Raw genomic sequence first — 20,195 nt, forward strand, 5'->3', positions numbered from 1 at the left:
TTGTCATTTTAAAAACGCACCTCTCAGTTCTGCCAAATGTCTTAGAGAATCTGTGCTATAAAAACAGGTAGCTGGCACACCCTTTTCAAATTTACCCACTACACTGAAACACAATGTAGACATAAGCACAGCTTCCTTCTCCTTCCTGCTCTTCTCAAACTTTTCAAATACAAATTGTTCGATATACATAGTCTGACCCGATATCACACACACTGACAGCCCTGCCCTGTCCAAAGGGTTTGTGGGAGGAAGTGATACATCTCTTAGGCATTTCCACCCTCCTATCTGCCTCTAGCACACTGCAAAACAAGAAACAAGCCAATAAGCAGTTGTAGGAGTAAAACAAAACAGGTTTCTTTTCTTGTCCTGAGGAGGTTGCAGATGAAGTGTAGACAGACTAATTAGTCTGGAGGAGTCTTTAGTGTTGTAACAATGGCATCAGCCTCATCAGATTTCCACCAGCTAATGATTGTGGTAAGACAGAAGTAATGCTATCAGGGTGGCAAAGTGTGTTTTTTCCCCTGCATCCAGTCATCCAGTCATCCGGGCTTCCCCAACAATGTGCTGCCATAACTAATTTTTCTATTGGTGCCTTTTGTTAAAAAGCTGAGCTGGTTTAAAAATCTTCACAGAAACTACCTTTTTTAAGTAAAATCTATTTAAAAGTAAAAAGGTAATTTGTTTTTTATTTTTTTTTATTTTTTATTTTTACTTAAAATTAAATCTATTCAAATTTTATTTTTATTTTATCTGCAGTGACAAAGAGTAGAAAAAGATAACAGTGCAAATGTAGGTCAAAAGTTTGGACACCCTTTCTCATTCAAGTGACAAGGTGTGTCTAATCGTATTACTGGTGCTGTAATAAAGGTAAAACAATAAGCACAGACCATAAAAAAACACACACACACTCAAAATTGCTTTTGTGTAAGCAATTTTGAGGACTGTTATGTACCACAGACCCTTCATTTGGGAGTGCATGATTTATGTTTACATTTTGTGTTTATGTTTATGTACTTTGTATGAAATATCCAACTTCAGATATTACTCTCCTTCCACCATGATAACCAAACCACATTGGTCTGTGACTATAAATGGAGGCTGGTTGTCAGTAAAGCGAAATGATCCAGACTATCTCTTCTGTTATGAATACAATCTGTTCCCTCCTCCCTCTCTCCCTCCCTCCCTCCCTTCCTCCTCTGGTCTCCTCTTGTCTTCTGTTCTTTCCTCAATGTTCTGTACACGCCTGTGGTCACTAACAATATAGGCAGCTAAATAATCCATCAATAACAATGACTTTCTCTACATATTTGTTTTAATTATTATTTTTCAACACTTACGGCAGTATTGTGGAAAACAGAGACTTGGATGTTACTAACAGCTGAGTCAGTGTCCTAGTCTAATTAACTACTTAAACCAGCTCAGCCACCTTAGAGTTTAGGCATAAAACAGTTATTAGCACTTACAACATTATTGTATATTTGTGTTTTTTAGTCCACAGGGCCCAAATTTGTACTGACCTAAGACATATGGAACAGTCTATAGATATATAACATACCAAATACTAAATATTGTACAATTTCAGAGTCTTGTGTAGAGTGTGTGTTGTCTGCCCCTGTCTTTCTTATATTAGCACTAGGAGACCCTAAATAACTAATTGTAATAATGTAGTCATGGCTGCCGCTTGCTTGTACCACCTGAGTTTTACACCCCTTCACCAAAATGTGGGATTTTCTGTCTCCAGCACCAGAAAAACTTCCCACCACTTCAAAACTTCCCTTCACAAACCTGTTGGTGACCCTACGTCTACGATGAAGCCAGATCAGTCAGAAATAAAGCATGTATATTTAGCCTTCCTGTCTGTCATGCGAACATACTTGGAATACCGGCTGACATATTCTACTTTGCATAACAACTCCCCCTTTAGGCACAAAAATAGCCCCCTTCCTGTGTGCTCAGAGCTATCCCTGTACAAACATGGCACCTAAGGCTGCTTAAGCAAATCAAACTACGCTGTTAAGACCCAGCTGCTGGAATATCGGAATACTTCACATTCAGTAACACCACAGTAAGCTCAGAGCATACAGACCTAGCACCGTGTCAGCATATGAGCAGACCAAATCCCTTAACACACACCTTTGCTGCCTCAAACCACTTCACCTGCGCTGTCATTAGTGTCGGTTACCAGAAATGTAGTTAATTTGTGATGGTAATTTAATGAAATCACCAAAATCACTAAACCAAGCCTGGGAATAAACTGAAAAACCTCTGTCCTGGTCTTAAGATGCGTGGTACTCTGAGTACAGAGATTCTGCCATTAGGTTTTTGTAGGATGGTGATGATTGGAAGTGGAGGTAAGAATCACCTGAAACCTAAACCATCATCTTATTATACATCTATAAATCTAAAGCCATACTAACCCTATACTTAGCAGTTCATTTAAAGAGGATGCGGCAGGTTCAACTCCAGATTTTAGTAAAGTCAAATCTTTTACATGCCATACTGGTAGGATTTTAGTTGAGACATCTCATAAATATAAAATAAAAGTACTTTTAAAGGGTTAATGAGCAACTTCTTATAATCAGACTTTTTTGCTTTTGGAGGTCTCATCATCATCATCAACTAAACACAGTGCTCCTCTAAACTGTAGACTTACAAGCGAGCATAAAAATCACAAAACTCCTTATAGACTTTGACATCACTCTTCCGCCTCTGGGACTTGGAAACCGGGAGCTCGGCCTCTCCCCCATCACCACCCTGAAGCCTCTGGTGGTAACCATTCATCCCACCCTGAGGGAAGTGGTCTGGGGCTTCCCCATCCTCAGGTATTGATGGTGGCAGAGCACGACCGTTCATCGTCTCGCTCATCTACAACAGGCCGAATGAAATGCAAAAGTCCACCTAAGACCCGTGTAAAAGTCAAAAATGCAAAATAAAAATCCTCTGTGCTGGTTTAATGTTAGTTTCCAGTGATGAGAATCCAGTAAGGAGTGGGAGCTGTAATCCAGATAGCAAGAGAGAGACCGAAACACTGATCAGACTGCACTGGGAGTACTCTCCCTCTCCTCTCTCTCGTTTTCTCTTACACATGCAAACACACACACACACCCTCTCTCTGGGATACACTCCCTCTTTCTTTTCTCATTCTCACATCCCCTCTTTCTCTTTTTTCTCTCACACACATACATGTACACACACTCTGTCTCCCCTCCTGTCACACTTGCTGTCTATTCTTGGGTACGTTACTGAAATTAAAGAGCCCACCCTGACGCCTGTCCGGGCAGAGGTCAATGTGCCATCGCATTGACACACACACACACACACCACACACACCACACACACACACACACACACACACACACACACACACACACACACACACACACACACAGATACAAACAACTTTTTAAGATTCCTTATATCAAAAGCCAACAGCAGACATTAGTTTGCGTAAGTGTGTTTGTGTTGAACAGCTGGAGCTCTCGGCTCTCTGGGAGATACAACAATGTGCTTCCAACACAGTATTGTGCAAAGTGGGAAAGTCACAAAAAGCTGAGATTTTAAACAGAGATACAAATAAAACAGGAACCGAACAGATAACAAATTACTGTTGTTTTCTCCTCGTGTTTGACATTGTGGGACAAACACACTGGAGCTAGAGGACAAGCAGCAGCTGGGTTAAGACCAGTATGTAGGGACAGATATCAGATGGATATAAAGCTGTACGTTGGATTCAACACTTACATTACTGCTTTCAATTGGCAGCATTAAGTCTCTTTTCTTTGATATGTTAGAGGGTCTTGCACCTAGGCCAGTATTTTACTCATAGACTTACACAAAATGACAAAACAAGCTAATACGGAGATTTGGCTTTCCTTAACGCAGTGTGCAGATGCTGGATAGCTGAATTAAAATCTTTGACGTTCACAATTCCCACATACATGTCCGAGCCCCCCCCCCCCCCCCCCCCCCGCCCCCCAACTGGTAAACAATTTCATCAGATTGTTTGCGGGTTGTTTATTTCTGATCGCGGCAGGAACAGAAACATGGTATGAATCCAACTGAGTCAATAGGACACCCTGAGTATCGGTTTAAAACGTCTATTTAAAGCAATGTGGAGCAACAACTATAAAATATGTTAATCGTCCTGAGAAATCTCATACTGGTCTGAGCATAGGCGTTCCTATATACCCATTTGTGGTTGCTTTTGGTAAATGACAGACTTTTTTTTAATGTGCTTTCAACTCAACTGGCATCTCAAATTAATGACCGCTTTCCAAACCAACAAAAACAACATTAAGTCAGATCTGGAAATAAACTCAAGTGAGCAGACAAACATGTTTGACGCTCTATTTGAGACCAGCAGCTGTGTTAATCTTGCACATCGAAGTAGAAGAACAATGATCATGTACATCTATGAGGTGTCAGCGGGCCACAATGTTTTAGTCCTGTATGTGTGCCAGCTGAAACACGTCTCCGAGTCCTTCAGTAAAACAGTCCTCTACATGACTCCATCATTCTACAAATAGACACCCAATGGAGCCTCAACTCCAAACTTGGTGCTGGCAGCTGCTGTTTTGTGAGTTTGTATACATAGTAGGGGCCACCTCTACCTACTCTGAGAGGGGCTTCCAAATTACACATAATCATTTTCACTTTGCTTCATTCAATGTGTACATTCAGATTGGTTTGAACACATACTGTCAGTTTGAAAGCAATTCTTTGGTTTTCAAAAGGATTTTCTTCTAATACATATTCACATGTTTTGTTTGTTTCCAGACAGCAGGACTGTGTAAACTGAACTATTTGGACTCCATCAATGGAGCGTCTGACTCCTGAAATGACATAATGAGCCAAACATTTCACCAGGCACCATCGAAACCTTACAGAGCTTTTTCCAAAACAGAACAATGACTCCAGAAAAAGTCACCTGTCCTTAGCTGGAGCTCTGCAGGGAATCTTATCTACTGGGAACCAGTGGTGAATGACTGGGGCACAATGGACAGAGGGTGGGTGTTAAACAGGAAACACATGCAATCCTTACTCCTGATTACAGTCTTGCCATGTTGTGGCGTGTCCCACCCTAAAAAATGATGGAATGTGCATTGTGCATGTTTAATACAGGCATCAATAAACTCTTGTCAAATTAATTAAGTTAACGTTTTACACACATACAGGTTATTTTAAATTAGAATATAAGTTTAGGCATAATAATCCACATCTAATACTTCAACAGTCAACTCCCTTGTGATAGCTAAGTAGCTTCCTGTCTGCAGTATTGTTGTGCCAGTGTTGGACAATCTCACAGTAACTTGACCTCAACTGGGAATTTTCTCACCACAGTGCCAACCATGGCAAAGAGAGGGTAAGATATCACATCATTTAAAAATACTGCACTGAAAACCCAGGGCTACATGACTGCGCTGGACTCTCCTCTGCTTCTGAACATTTAGCAGTCTCATCACTCAAAAGGGAGTCATGGTTTTTGGGTTGTGGCTCTACAGTGGTGACATGAACTCTGCTCCACTGAGATCAGGATGTCAGAGTTACTGCCCATCCACTGTGTCGCTGACTAGAAACACACTTTTTAAGACTTCAACTCAACCACCCTTGAAAGCACTTACTTATTTCTTTAAAAAATCTAAACACTTGTGTAGCACAGCACTGAACAAGGGATCAGATATACACAGATATGTGTATTTAACAATGGTCACACATCATATTGAAGGCAGGAGGGCCTCAATCCTATTTGTCTTTGATATTTTTAAGGTGGCCCTGTCTGTACAAATAAGCTTGTGAAACTTCTTTGTTGTTGAGTTTTATCATTTAAATATTTAGATAAAGTAATATTTAGATATTTTAGCTAAAAGAGTTGAGGTTTTCAGTGCCTAAGAGAGAGAGAGAGTGGGAGAGAGAGAGAGAGGCAGAGCGAGAATGTGAGAGCTGATATGAATGTCAACCTGAGCTTAAAAATGGCTACAGCAACTGTCCGCAGCCGACACGGTGTCTCCGGTGTGTTCCCTCTGCATGTTATGATTTTGAGTCTTCCTTGTAGGGTCATTAAAGGTCACCGGAGAGGTCATAGGTCAGGGCACCCATGCCGAAGACTTGGAGAAAGGGGTAAGAAATACAAATTGACCTCTGTTGCTATTATGCAGCCATTACTTTTCTAACAGAGGGTGATTTGTGTATTTAATCTAGTGCAGTTATCCACCACAGTCCATGTGGGCTTGGCAACCACAGTCAGAAATATTTCACCCAGTAACACACAGATATTTGTCTTTCACATAGAGAAAGACATTAGCTGTCATATCTGTTTTAGATCTAAATCAGATGCAAAATTTATGGTTTGGTTCATCCATGTTATTATTTTATAATTGAATTAAATTGAAAACATTCATTTTCTAATTGTTTTGTTTTTTCTGCATTTTTAAAATAACTTGAATGTCTTCCACCAACTCAATGCTGTGTAACATACTGTCTGACATTGTGCCAAATTGAGCCAATCTATTGTTGTTGTGGCCAAAATGATCATAGTATAAACACAACATCATTTTGATAGATATTCTGCTTAATATTTCATTTTAAGAAATGTATACCACAAAACCACTTCTTTTAAAACATGTTTTAAGATGAGCAGAATGAATGTGTGAGATGACATTGTCCAGACTCAAGAAACAGTCCAGACTGTCAGCCGGACTGGTAAAAAAATATCACACACCCTGCACACACACACCCATACGCACAAACACACAGTGTCAACAGCAGCCGTGGCAACACAGACATCAGGGTTGCTTGGGCCATTTTTTCTTTGGCAGGGCATCGGGTGCACACACAGTGACAGCAAATACACACACACACACACACACACACACACACACACACACAAACACACCACACACACACACACACACACACACACACACAAACACACACACACACACAAACACACCACACACACACACACACACACACCACACACACACACACACACGTAACACTCTGTGGCACACACTTCAGTGACTGTGCAAACATAATTCATGACTAACATTTCCTTTGTTTTGCACTTTTTGTTCCCGGTGTACATTCTGACCTGCAGTATCACAGATCCACTTAAGTCTGCAGGACAGCCTGGAACACTCAGAGCCTGAAGGATCACAGTAGGACATTATGTACTTTTTCATTACTCTCAAGAAGTATTTTGATCAGTGTGCTTTGTCAAGTTCTGACAGTAGATATATTAGTGGGGAAAAAGAGAAACCGCACTTAACGTATCCCTACAATGTTGAAAAGTAAATGCTGTGTGAAGCTACTTTTGTTTAGGTGGGAGTTTAAACTTGTATTGATAGCTTTGTCATTAGTGTAATTTGTACTGACATTTCACCCTGCGGTGGTACACCTATCCCAGAAGCCTGCACACAAAAGCATGTGCTTCTGGCTGTTATGGATGTGCCAAACCTAAAATGGTTCCAAGCAAGAGAAAATTGATTTTTGTTTTGGTACTTTTTTTTCCTTCCAATTTATAGTGACTTACTCTTACCAGCACTGGTGAAGCTTTTTTGATTCTGACTCATTTTCTTCTGGTAGTTTGTGACAATACATTTAAATATGAGACTGCACTTAGACAGCACCACTCAAGTCTTTCACCTGCTCAAAGCACTTTTACACTGCAAGTTACATTTACCCATTCATATGCTGATGGAGGGGTTCAGTGTCTCGCCCAAGAACACGTCGACATATGAATTGAAGGAACCAGGAATCACACAGCCAATCTTCCAATTGACAGATAATCTGTTCTACCACCTGAGCCACAACCGCCCTTAAACTTGTTCAAGCACCTCATTGAGTCTGCACAGTAAGATACGATCGCCTCTCTAAATGCTTTATTGTTACTGAATAATGCAAATTCTGTGCTTAGGACAGGTGCTGACAAGTTTTAAATCAACTGAATGTTCTGACCTACACAATGAACTTATTTGACAACAAACTGTTTTTTTGTTTGTTTTTGTTTGTTTTTGTTTAGGGGATAATAGAGGAGGCTACAAAAAATGTTCTGTTTGACTGGGGACACCTCTGAAGAGAGAGCTCCCTCTTTCTGCCCGCATTCCTCACATTACTACATTCCTCTAATCATTCACACACACAGACACACAGACACTCACACACACACACACACACACACACACACACACACACACACACACACACACACACAGGGAGAGAGAGAAACAGAGAAACAGAGAGACAGAGAGAAAGAGAGAGAGGGGGGTTGTGAAAGATGCAAAAAGAACATCCAAAACTGACTAATGTCAATGAATTGTGAAACCACTCTTGCAACAGTCTGCACACACTATACATGTTCAGCTGGTCATACAACAGGAATTCGACCATCAGCTGCAGTATTTACTGACCAAATAGCCCACCAAATCTCACCTTATCTATCCCTGTCAAAACACTCCACACAGACAAGTACTTCTCTTCAGAGGTTTTTCTGTAATGAGGCTGAGGCAAACAAACCTACTCCAATTTGTTACACAATAAACGACAATTTTGATAAGCCCCAAAATAACGTTAGCAGATAAGCAGATAAAAAGCCATAACAAAAGTTTGAGCCCACTTTGAACAGTCGGCCAAACCTAACCACAAAACAAACAAAAAAACAAACAAAAAAAAAGATTACTGTAAAAACTTATCATGAAAAACATTGACTGTGGAAAATGTGATGCAGATAAATAACCTGCAGTACTTCAAAGGTCATCAGAAGACTTTAGACACTGCATTTTAGCGAGGATCCAACAAAAGTGACCAAATTTTCATAGAAAGCAAACAGGGACGCTGGACAATTAGACAGATATGAAGAATTGGCCAATTTTATGATCTCAAGATGGTCAATATAAAATACATCATTCTACACTGGTTCCTTATTGCACCTTGAAGTTTCTATGTACTGTTTAGATGAGCTGCTACAGAAAACTACAAGAGGTTGCTTCTGTGCAAAACTGCATAGAGCACATTCAAAAAGTTAAAAAGCGCATACTGCCGGCTACAAATTGAGAATGATTTATGCAGAGATGGTGGGCGGAACAACACCAACGTGACAAATATATGCGGGTGATAAAGCAACAGAAATAACAGTCGTCATAAAGTTGAATCAGCACTTCCTAAATGCATCTTCATAGAAGGTTAAAAGCTTCACATAGACTCACCTGAGGCTGTCCCTGGCCAGGCTGCCATAGCTGTCTGGTCTCTCCTGTCTTCGTCTGTACAAGTCTGAGTTTGACAACTCTTTCAGCCTCAAAGAGTTCATCTCCCCTCACTTCTCTCCCTCCCTCTCTTCCTTCCTTCCTTCCTTCCTTCCTACTCCTTGCCTGCCTGAAGAACCTTCAGTCCGCAGAAGTAGGAATACTCCAAAGAAAGTGTGCGCGTTAATGTTTGATTCAAATAAAACTGATTAAAGTCTTGGGTCACCCATCTCTCTCTCTCTCTCTCACTCTCTCTCTCTCTCTCTCTCTCTCTCTCGGTTTCTTTAACACACCTCCAGGGCACACACGGTTGAGGAAGGACATCTAACAGAGGTGTGGTTTCACAGCCAGCACACCTATCAACTACTTCTTACTCCTCCCCCCCTCCTGCAGCAGGTAGAGGGGGAATACCTCGGTGTGAAAGGAGAGGGAGAGGAAGAAGGCGAGAGAGGCATTGCCCTTTCTGGCCTTTGCCTCCGCCGTCTCTATTTGCCTCCCACTTCTCAATAGCTCATTCCTTTTTCTGTTTGGAGGGAAAAACAACCCAAAGACAGACAGTAGACAGAATACAAGAAGTGAGAAAGAGGAAGAGAAGAAGAAAGGTCTTTCCACACAAAGATCGACAGTACATTTACAATATAGACTGTTTTTACCTAGTAAGTTGTTATGTAAGAAATGAACAGAGATGCAGCGCTCACTCCAAAAAGGCGACTGAGGTTAGTATTCATGAATGGTACAGGCTGGAAACAACAATAAAAAACCCTGACAATACTACTTCGGAGAATAAATCATCTTTTTTTTTTTTTGCTTATTAAACTATTGTGACAAAGATAGTACTTGGGAAGGGTATATACCCAACAGTTACCCAGTAAACTTCATACTCAATGACAGAAACAGTAAATATGTACTAAGAAATAGTGAATTCACTGACAACAAACATACACCAAACATTTATTGAGTTAAATATACTTAAAAATGCCATTTATAAAACATTTATGTGCTGTAGTTTCTTTTTGCATGTCTGTAATCCCATGTACCATTACTGATATATCTGTGATAAGCTTATATTGGCTAAAATCACCCTGCTGAAAGTGTTGTTTGTAGCAGCATTGTATAACACACGATCAGATCCAGGTCAGGAACAGTGACCAGTGTTTAGTACACAGTAAATAAGCAACGCTGCAGGTTTTTACGCTACGTGTACATGGATGAAATCAACATTTCAATCTGAACAGCTGCTTGATTACAGGTCTGGGAAAGAACAGGCTGAGTTATATGAAACAAAGTCACCTATTATTGAATAATGTGTCACTGCTGTTCAATTTGACTCATCTATGATAAACTGAGAGATTATTTCCCAGCTGAAACAACACAAGCTATTGAGAAAAAGGAAAATGTCAATCTATGAATAATTCATTACAATGTTACGTGGGAACAAGAGATCCTCTCCAACACAACAGATGCACATTTTCAGACAGGGCTGAAAGTTTGCCTCTCAGAAAAGAAAGTTTAACGAAAAACAAGAGGCTGTGACATCATCAAAGTGCTGGACGGGATGGGTCACAGGACGTGGAACCGAACAGGCAAAGAGAAAAGCAAAACAGATATAAACAGAGCTTGAGCTATAGCGCATTAAAACAGATGATAACCGAAAGCCGAGCAGACTGTAGCTGAGTGTAAAGCTATTTTGATTAATGTGATATTAATGTGGACAGACTATAGAGTGAAAAGTAGCAGCTCCCCACTACTGTTTGACTACATTTACATTAAACACTTTAAATTACTGCTAACCATTTGCAACTATCACTATAACCATATGAGTGCTACAATTCTTTCATCTTCCGTGTATCATTCAGTCTGTGCCTGACATTATAGATATTTTATACATATTTTAAAAGATATGGAAGTTTGCTGATGTTAAGTAGCTGACAGGAATCATGTCTATCCGCTACAGACCAGTAGATTTCCTGTGATCCACGTGGATTCACTTCCAGCAGCCTGCCGTGACCTGCTCAGCATTCCACATGGGTCTGACACACACATACGCACACACACACACACACACACACACACACCCACACAAGCACAGGCTGACGTGTCAGATTATGCATATTCAAATTAGTTTAGTTTTAGTTCGTCACAGTTTAATGTAAGAATTTATCACGCAATTCAAATCTATATTTGTGTGGTTCATAAAAGTAACATCTCAGTATATACATTTGACTGCAATCTTATATTTAATGCTCTATTCTATCATTTTATTTCTCTCTTTCTATTTTTCTGTACTTTGTTTTTATTATTAGTGTGGGGGGTTAATTGTATGTTTTAATGTTTCTCAAATTACATGTTTTTCTGTTTTATGTAAAGCACATTGAGTTGCCATTGTGTATGAAATGCGCTATATAAATAAAACTGCCTTGCCTTGCCTTGAGTGATGACAGGACCATGAAATAAAAAATGCTGTTTCAGACTAAAGTTATATTGAGCGAAGGTTTTGTACTGGACTAAATATGCTGAGATAATGATTTGGTTATAAGCACTCACACTAATGCATCCTCACCATCATACTCCTGTCCCGCTGAGGGGGATTCCTTATGAGCCCTAAAGACCCCGAAACAACATCTTTACCACGTGTACACACTGCCACTGTGTGGACAACAGCGGTATGACAGCTACTTTAGGATCTGTGACATCATTGAGTTAAACTTTCTTTGCCAAAGTTTAACAGTGTTATATCTAAAATATTTGTGATATTATGTTCTGTTGACTGTGGAAATTAATATTTATTGGACACCTGAAATCAGCAACTTCACTTGAATTTTCAAAATAGTCATAACAAAGTAAAGTAAGTTAAAAAGTATGTTTTATCTACTGATGTATCTTATAACTGTTGCTCTGCTGTAGTGACCCTAGTACAAAATGTAAAGGGTATATTCAACACTGTTGCAGGTCCTTGTAAAGAAATCTCGCAATCATTCACACGTACAAGAGGAAGTACACAAATAAGTATCAAACAGTCCTAATGTTGAACCACAGGAGAAAAAAAGTGCACAAAAACATCACTGACTACTAGACTCGTAGAGGAAATACAGAATAAAATATACTTTATATAATATATAAAGTACAGTGGAGTGTTCACGTACAGCTCTGTAAACCACATAATAATGTAGCTTGTACCGGAATGAAGTGAGTAACAGGGCGTAGGTGTTAATGCTACTGTGATTACAATGCTGTTAATGATAATATTAACGCTGCTTACCGATGAGTTGAGTCCAACTACTGTGAGAATATTTTGGGTGCTGCTGAAGTCGCTTTGCTGTCACTGCAAACACTCTTACTGCCGTTATCTCAGGCTGTATGGCCACATTACTTCCTGCTTGCTGTGGTGTATGTGTGTATGTGTGTGTGTGTGCGTGTGTGTATGGGTGTGAATGTTTGCGTCTACTTGTGTCTACGTGCTAATATGTGTTTGTGAGACAACCGTATGTGTGGTTTAAGTTATTAGCTGCCAGACTGTTGGGTTAGGGAAGACGGAGGGTGAGAGGATGAGAAGGGGAGGTTGATGAAGATAAAAAAGATGGTGTTTGTGGTGTGAGGAGGTGCAGGGAGCCTTCAGACTGAATGCATAATCAAGTAGTTATTCAAAAAAAAAAAAAAACTCCATTAAACTGATAAAAGGCCACTGACAACTCTGACATGTTATATTGATCAATTATAATAATGTGTGAACCTTAAAATATACAGTACAAATAAACTTTTCTGAACGGTGTTGTCTTACTTTAACAACTTATTTTAAACACTGAAATGAAGAGTGTGTATAGGTGGAGATCACGGCATTAAGAATATGGGCTAAACCAGTATTAACAAAAATATCTGCAGTATAGAAAGATTTCCTATTAATAAAAGTACATGTTGGCTTGCAAGTAAACAAATACATGTACATTAAAACTCTTCACTGTTAACTGGAAGGGTTAAGCAATGTTTGAGTAATGTTGAGTAAAATCCTCCCACAACACTACAGACACACCTCACCAGTCAAAAGCTTAGAAACTTTTCCTATTCACTTCAATGAGAAAGTGTGTTTGACTGGTCATACATCTGGATGGAAAATAATAGTAATGTTAATATGAATAGCCTTGACATATTTTATACGCACACACATGCACACACACAATTATGGAGCAACTGCTGTAAGTAAGCGCTTGGGGACCATATTGCACATCCGCTTCTTCCATACTTCCTCCTGCAGGCAGTTATCTTTAGTTAGTGTACAACACATATTAAATTATATGCCAAAAAAAAAGACAAACTCAGTGAGTATTTCTTACAGCCATCATACAAACAACACTACAAAACCTCTTTCTAGAAATAGAAACCATAATACCGATCACAGTAGTGTGGACCAGGACGAAGCGTTATTAGCTGTTTTCATCAGTTTACTGACATGAAGCTAAAGGTCTACTGTAAATTATTTTTCTGCAATAAACAGGTTATAAAATTATCTCTGACCACAATTGATACTGTAGAATAAACTATACATCAAGAGTTCAACACATACAAACTTTTCTACTAATGTTCGACACAGCAGGTCCATATTATCACTCAGTACTTCATAATTATGACCAGGTTAATTTAAACTCAGTCAAGTATTTTTAAATGATGTCTTAGTTTTTTAGAATGACTAAGAAGTAACTCTATATGAATCTATGTTTGTAGTTTTGTGATACGAAACCTATGACAGTGCTTCCTTGTGCTTAATATTGCCTGATTTTATCATTACTGTCAGCATCCTCAGTCCTATCTGCTCTACATTTGCTGCAGTGAGCTCACATTGAAACAGACTACTGATTTTATATCTGACATGCTGTGTTTGCTTTATAATAAATGTGTCTTAATGCAAAGACAGTGGTAATTCTTTAATCTGAGGACAAACAATAAAGTCCGCCTCCACCCTGTTCTTTCAAGATGGATGTTTGAGCTTCACTGTAACAGAGTTTGATACCAGAAAGCAGTTTTCACATTCTTCTGCTGAAAGTGGAAAGTTTCTCTGAGCTCAACTTAAATCTGAGTTAAGATGTGTACGTACGAGCAAGATTATAAATAGGATGGCTCCACAACTCTTTTGAAGCCAATCATGGTGGAATAGACAACTTTTACAAGTGTATTGTGGAGCTTGAAGCTTCCAGTGGTTAAACTTAGGATAATAACAATGTTCACATATTCAAAGATTATGGATTTTTCAATGAGGGAGAAGGGGGAGAGATTTTCTAAGGATTCTAATGAGGTGATTGAAGTTTTTCTGTCGAATCAAAATATCAAATAATTATAAAAGTTAAATTATAAAATTTTTTACATATCTTAACATGTGTCTGGAGGGGATCTTTAACTAAACTTTAAAAAGTTCATCTAAAGATGGATTGAGACCTTTTTAGTGGGGCTGTCATTTTTGGCAATTTTTTAAATCACATGTCTAAAATTCTATTATTTTGCATTAAACAACAGTTTTTAAGTCCACATTGACAAAATAAAGCAGTGAATCAATATCAATAATTCAATAGTACTTTTTAATAAGCGACAGTATGCATGAGTTACAATAAACATTTCACACTCCCTCACTCCACATGAATCCAGCTTGTACACGCAGAGTCGTAAACCTACATCACACAAGTTCACCACTCTTCCAAACAAGGACAAGTTCACACTGGAGACTGACGCATTCATCTGAGCTCAAGTTGTATCAACACACCGTGGAATCAGATAAAACTGTAATGCGCCGGGAATGCAGAAATCCTCAGGCCTTCGGAGCGTTTCATATAAAAGCCAGATTCATCTCCTCAGGCCATAATTAAGTCAGGAAGTGAACAGCAGTAACTTTCACACTAGTAGAAAAATATAATAAAAAAAAAATACAGCTCTGAATAGCAGTCTCAGGGGAACGGATGGTCAGGAAGTGGTCTGGGAAGCAATAACTACTGTCCAGTGTAGTTTGTGTGGACATTCCTGTGCAGGGAGGAGGTTAATCTGTAGAAAACATCCTCCTTCTTTATTTTAGATTTCTGCCCCACTGTCAACTATTTCAAGCTTTAACACAAACACACAAAGTAGTCTTCATTGATATAATAAAATGCTCCAGTATGAGTATTTGTTATATGTCAGATGTGTGGGAGGATTTTAAGCATCAGTCTCAGGTAAAATTAAACCAACTACACGACCATCTAAAGGAAAAATTAACATTGGAGGAAGTGGTCAAAGTGTGTGCACTGTTTAAGTTAAAGAAAGGTTTTTAGACTGAAGAGGCATCCTGATATTAAACCTACATCTGCATTGGGAGCTACAGACTACAAACTTCCTTCTGTCTTTTACAAGTAAAGTAAAAGAAAGGAAATATCAGCGGTAAAGATGTGAGTATTGGTTCTAAAACAATGTAGTTTTACCATCATTATAATACAACATAGGAGACAAGTAATAGAGAAGAGAAGTAGATTTATTAATGATCTGTCAGTTAACTAAAAACACTTGTATAAACATCTATTGACACAATTTATTTAAGGCAGATTTTATTTAATCCAATTTCATAATTTTATCAGAGCTGAATGTAAGACTCAGGTCTCCACACTTCTAAATTGAGCATTTATTTGAGTGATATTGTGTTGTCTGACTAATCAGACTAACTAATGAGCTCAAAAGCAACTCAAAGACATACAAACAAACACAGGAGGAAGTAGATGTGGGAAAGGGAACATCAACTAAAAAACAGCTTTAGATTTTGAGATTGAACACATCTCAACTGACTTCCATAAATAAAGGGGAATTCCAATCCAATTCAAACCACTTTATTTATATAGCACAATTTTAACAAACACAAGGTTTCCAAAGTGCTGCACAAAAAGATAAAACAGAATAAATAGATAATAGAAGCACAATAAATGAATTATACTTAATTACACAATAGAGTCTCTATTGCTCCCTAGAGATAATTCATCTGATCATTTTTGACTTTTGGAAACAACCACCTACTCTCTGAAATGTCATGTAAATGAGAAAAATCACTTCTTCAGGTGACTGATTGATGGACATCTGGCAGAAACACAAAATCTTTAGCGGTAATGTCTGAATACTAGATCCAGATCACTAATACAATAATTCAATCCCAAATCCAACTTTAACAACTTGACAGTATTAGGTCCAACTTTAACTTAAACTTAAAGTTAATCAAACTTAGAAACGGATCTACAATAGCTGCATTTCGACTGTAGGGACTGATTTGCAACTTGTGTGCGCTTCATTCATTAAACAAGGAAGTACTCTCTTATTGATTAGGGGGGAACAAAACCTATAAATAAGAGAAATTAAATGTGATTTTCTCACTGGTTTACATGAGTTATGCTCTAAAGCAGAAGTAAATGACCACCAAACGCTCAACAGTTATACTGTGGAGACAGATGTTCTCAGTTTCGTTTTCACTTTCCACCGCAGCATCTCTCCTTTCCATTCATTCATTACGTCCAACTCATGTGGCACTAAATAAACAGAACAGCACAATAAATCTGTGTTGTTGTTGTTTCCTCACACGATAACACCACATCTCTAAATGCTGCCATCATTTTTAAACTTCCTCATGGGTCTAATTTGAATAATCTACCTGGTTCCTCTGATGCAGTGGACACAGAAAAAAAGGACTGCACGACAGGGACTTTAAAGTTTCAAGTTCAGTCTCCGTGATGAGTCCCTCTGGGTCTTAAGTACCTGGAACTTTTGGTGGTAATGAGATGGCTGTTTGCAAAGTTTAAACACAGCATGGACACAGCAGGACAGCAGTTTGGTCTCTGGACCTCACAGTTAGCTGTCATTTGCATCATCATCACTGTGGAAACTTGCTTCTGCTGCCTTTTTGAATTAACCTGACCACTTAGCCCATACTTTGAGAGGTGTTGATGCTTTTTAAGCTCTGATAATAACACTTACAGTATAGGACAGTGGTGGAAAAGTAACATTAACTCAAGTACTATTTTAAAGTCATGGAACTGCAGTAGTTAGTTCACCAGTTGACGGTAGAGGGCAGTAGAGAGCAGTTTGAGTGACCAGATAGAGATTTTAGCCAGAGAGAAATTAAATGTTAAAGCCAACTAATTCATTTATAATGTAGGCTATGTGCCCTTAATGATGTAAAGTATTTTTTTGGATGCACCCAAGCTAGGTTCTAATATATATTAAAGGGAAAGCTAAACTGGAAGAGTTTTAAAGAGTTTGTTTTAAGGGTTGAACAGCTAAATGACTGTTTCCAGCTCATGAGACAGTGGAACAAACTGGTGTTACACCGTATTTGGTAAACCATCAGATTGCGTGGCCTGATCCTTTACAATAGTAGCAGCATCAATGACACAATTTAAAAACACTTCATAACAAGTAAGGTTACTGCTTTTTAAACTCGACGTAACCAATTTTACATTGTGGTATTGATACTTTTAGAATGTGAGGACTTCTTCAAACACTGCAGGTCACACTATCTGACGGGTCACCAAATAAGGTGTAACACCGGAGCAACGTTGTTTCTTTTTTTCTTCCAGCGACAAATTGTCAACTCCCGAAGTTTTCGGGCAAATGTTACGTTTAGGAAAACCCTTTTAAAAACTTCTGACTTACCCATTTGTCATTTCCGTAACGGCGAGCATGGCTCCGCTCTCCCTTTGGACCAGACTTGTGTGTTTTTTCCCCCGTACTCAGTTGCAGATGTCCAGATGTGGAGACAATCTCAGATGTAGCTTGTTGCAGTTATGGCGTAGACGGGCCTCGCCTCTGTCAGTACGAGCGCAAAGGGCCATAACACTTCCGCCCATGACTTTCAAAGTGAAACTACTTTGTTGAATTAATTCATTGTTCTAGTTTACGTTGTGCTCATGTGACGTAAAGGTCTGTTTTTAAAACAACTGTACACAGAAAATGAAGGACATGATAGTAGCCTATTACCTCTTTTAATAGTACCCTATTACCTCTTTAAATTGACCTTTCTTTTCACTTTAAATTGTTTTAGTGATTGTTTTTCTCTTGTATGTCCTCCGTTTGCCTGCGTTTTTTGCTTTTATATTTTTATGGTCTTTCATTTTTTTATTTAGTTTTTATTGCTTTATTGCCCTTTAAAAATGTTTGCATGTTTTTATGTTGTCCTTTTGTATTCTGTGAAGCACTATGTGAATTTTAGTTCTGTCAGAGGTGCTATACTAAATCAAGTTATTATTATTATTATTATTATTATTATTATTAAAGTAGTAGTAGTAGTAGTAGTAGTAGTAGAGGACTACTAAGGCTGCAACTTTCAGGCCTACTTTCCTTATCAACAGGTCTGACCATTTTCTGATTGCTCAGTGTATAAAATGTCAGAAAACATTTAAAAATGCACACATTTTTTATGAAGCCCAAGTTAACATTTGATATGTTAATGCAGGGGGTTTCAAAGTCTGACATTGTTGGCCTCCCCTCAGACAAAGCTTGGAAACATTTGAGTGACTATGTAGCCTACTTCAGACTACACTGAATACATAAAAAGTATCCAAGCAGTGTCAGGGTCAGAGGGTTTTTTTGTGTGTATTTGATGTAGTCTTCAGTATGTCAAACAGCAATGTCAGGCTATCTTGGCTCAACAATTGAGTGTTTATGGGATCATATGAATATATTCATGATCCGAAAGGTAAACTAAGGGGGGTTATTGGGTCACTTTTTTCCGAGCTTTGTGTGAGGGGAGCCCTACAGTCTCTGATCAATTAAAACCCCTGATCTAATTTATGATGTCTGATTCTGTCAGGCATCATGAATTAGATCTGAGGTCATTGGGTCCCAGTGTTGTGCATGCTGGCTCACTGTCATAGCTCAACAGGACACTTGAATATAATGCAGTCATTTTTCATACTAAAGTAGTAAAAATCAAATGTTCTTATTAGTTGTCTGCTTTAAAAAATAAAACTTATATGCAGCTCTGAACGTGTTGTTCTCATGTCTGACAGATGTTGATGCTTTTATTTTGAAGGTCAGAGCGACCATTTAATGTTATTCTGTGTATCTGTGACAACTTTCCACCACTGCACAGTTAAAATATAGGCGTTAGTGCCAAAAACAGACAGACCCGCCCTGCAAACTTTGAGCAAGATGAGTCTTTTTATCAACAGACTAAACAGGGATTTATTATTAGATTGGTTTGGGCTTCAGCTTCTGCATCCTCCTCACTGGTCTTCATGTGGAGCATCACTTCAGGATCTAAATGGAAAGTCTGAGGTTTCATTTTTCTGGCCACTGGAGACTACATTAGTTCATCATGGCGGGTGGGTGCTGTAAAGAAATCTGTCACAATCCACAAACTTGCTTTTCTTAACTGATTGTAATAGTTTTTAGTGAGCAGTGGCTCCTGTGTCCACACTGTGACCATTCACTCTTTCACTTGTGATGCTGAGATTTTTTTTTTTTTAAGTTAAGTAAAGTAAAGTTAATAAGACACATTTTCTCTACTATAATCTGCACCTTAACAATATAAAAAGGGAAAAATATCCAGCAAACTTATCAGAAAACATTAGGAAGAAATGCATCACATAACACCAGAGTGTTCATTATATTTTCCTCCTCCTCTGGGAAGTACGAGGATAATAGCATGTTTACGTTTCCTTCCAGAGGCAGACACAGAAGCTATTATTTGTTGTTTCCTCCCCTGACTGCGTCATGGTACTAGAAACCACATTTATTTCCTTAAAAGGAAAGCCCCTACAGCCCCTTCCCTCCCAAAGGAGGGATGAAGACTTCCACAGCAAGAAAAGACATTCATGGCAAGAAAGAAACTATGGATGATTAAGCACATGAGTTCATACTACAGAGAGACTGAGACCACATGTCCAGGAATAAAAATGAAGGAGGGGGGACATATGAACACTGCTTTGCTTTGATGTTTATCTTGCAACCCCTATGTTGAGTTTT

General features: G+C 38.7%; 1 protein-coding gene across 6 annotated transcripts in view; it reads right to left on the reverse strand.

Moving 5' to 3' along the window:
• Nucleotides 1-18,019, reverse strand: part of LOC128368431 (LIM and senescent cell antigen-like-containing domain protein 1) — a 32,149-nt gene extending 14,130 nt beyond the window's left edge. For 2 of the 6 annotated variants that reach the window (XM_053329242.1, XM_053329248.1), the window contains exon 1: nucleotides 2,654-2,870. In XM_053329242.1, the coding sequence (XP_053185217.1) occupies nucleotides 2,654-2,865 (212 nt within the window). In that variant the 5' untranslated portion in view covers nucleotides 2,866-2,870. Of the gene's footprint in view, nucleotides 1-2,653; nucleotides 2,871-5,957; nucleotides 5,984-9,203; nucleotides 9,288-12,498; nucleotides 12,595-17,882 lie in introns of those variants that run through there. The other 4 variants (XM_053329244.1, XM_053329245.1, XM_053329243.1 and 1 more) reach the window with 4 other exon arrangements.
• Between the last annotated feature and the right edge of the window lie 2,176 nt (nucleotides 18,020-20,195).

Source organism: Scomber japonicus, chromosome 11 (assembly GCF_027409825.1).
Source record: "Scomber japonicus isolate fScoJap1 chromosome 11, fScoJap1.pri, whole genome shotgun sequence".
Classification (NCBI taxonomy): Eukaryota; Metazoa; Chordata; class Actinopteri; order Scombriformes; family Scombridae; genus Scomber; species Scomber japonicus.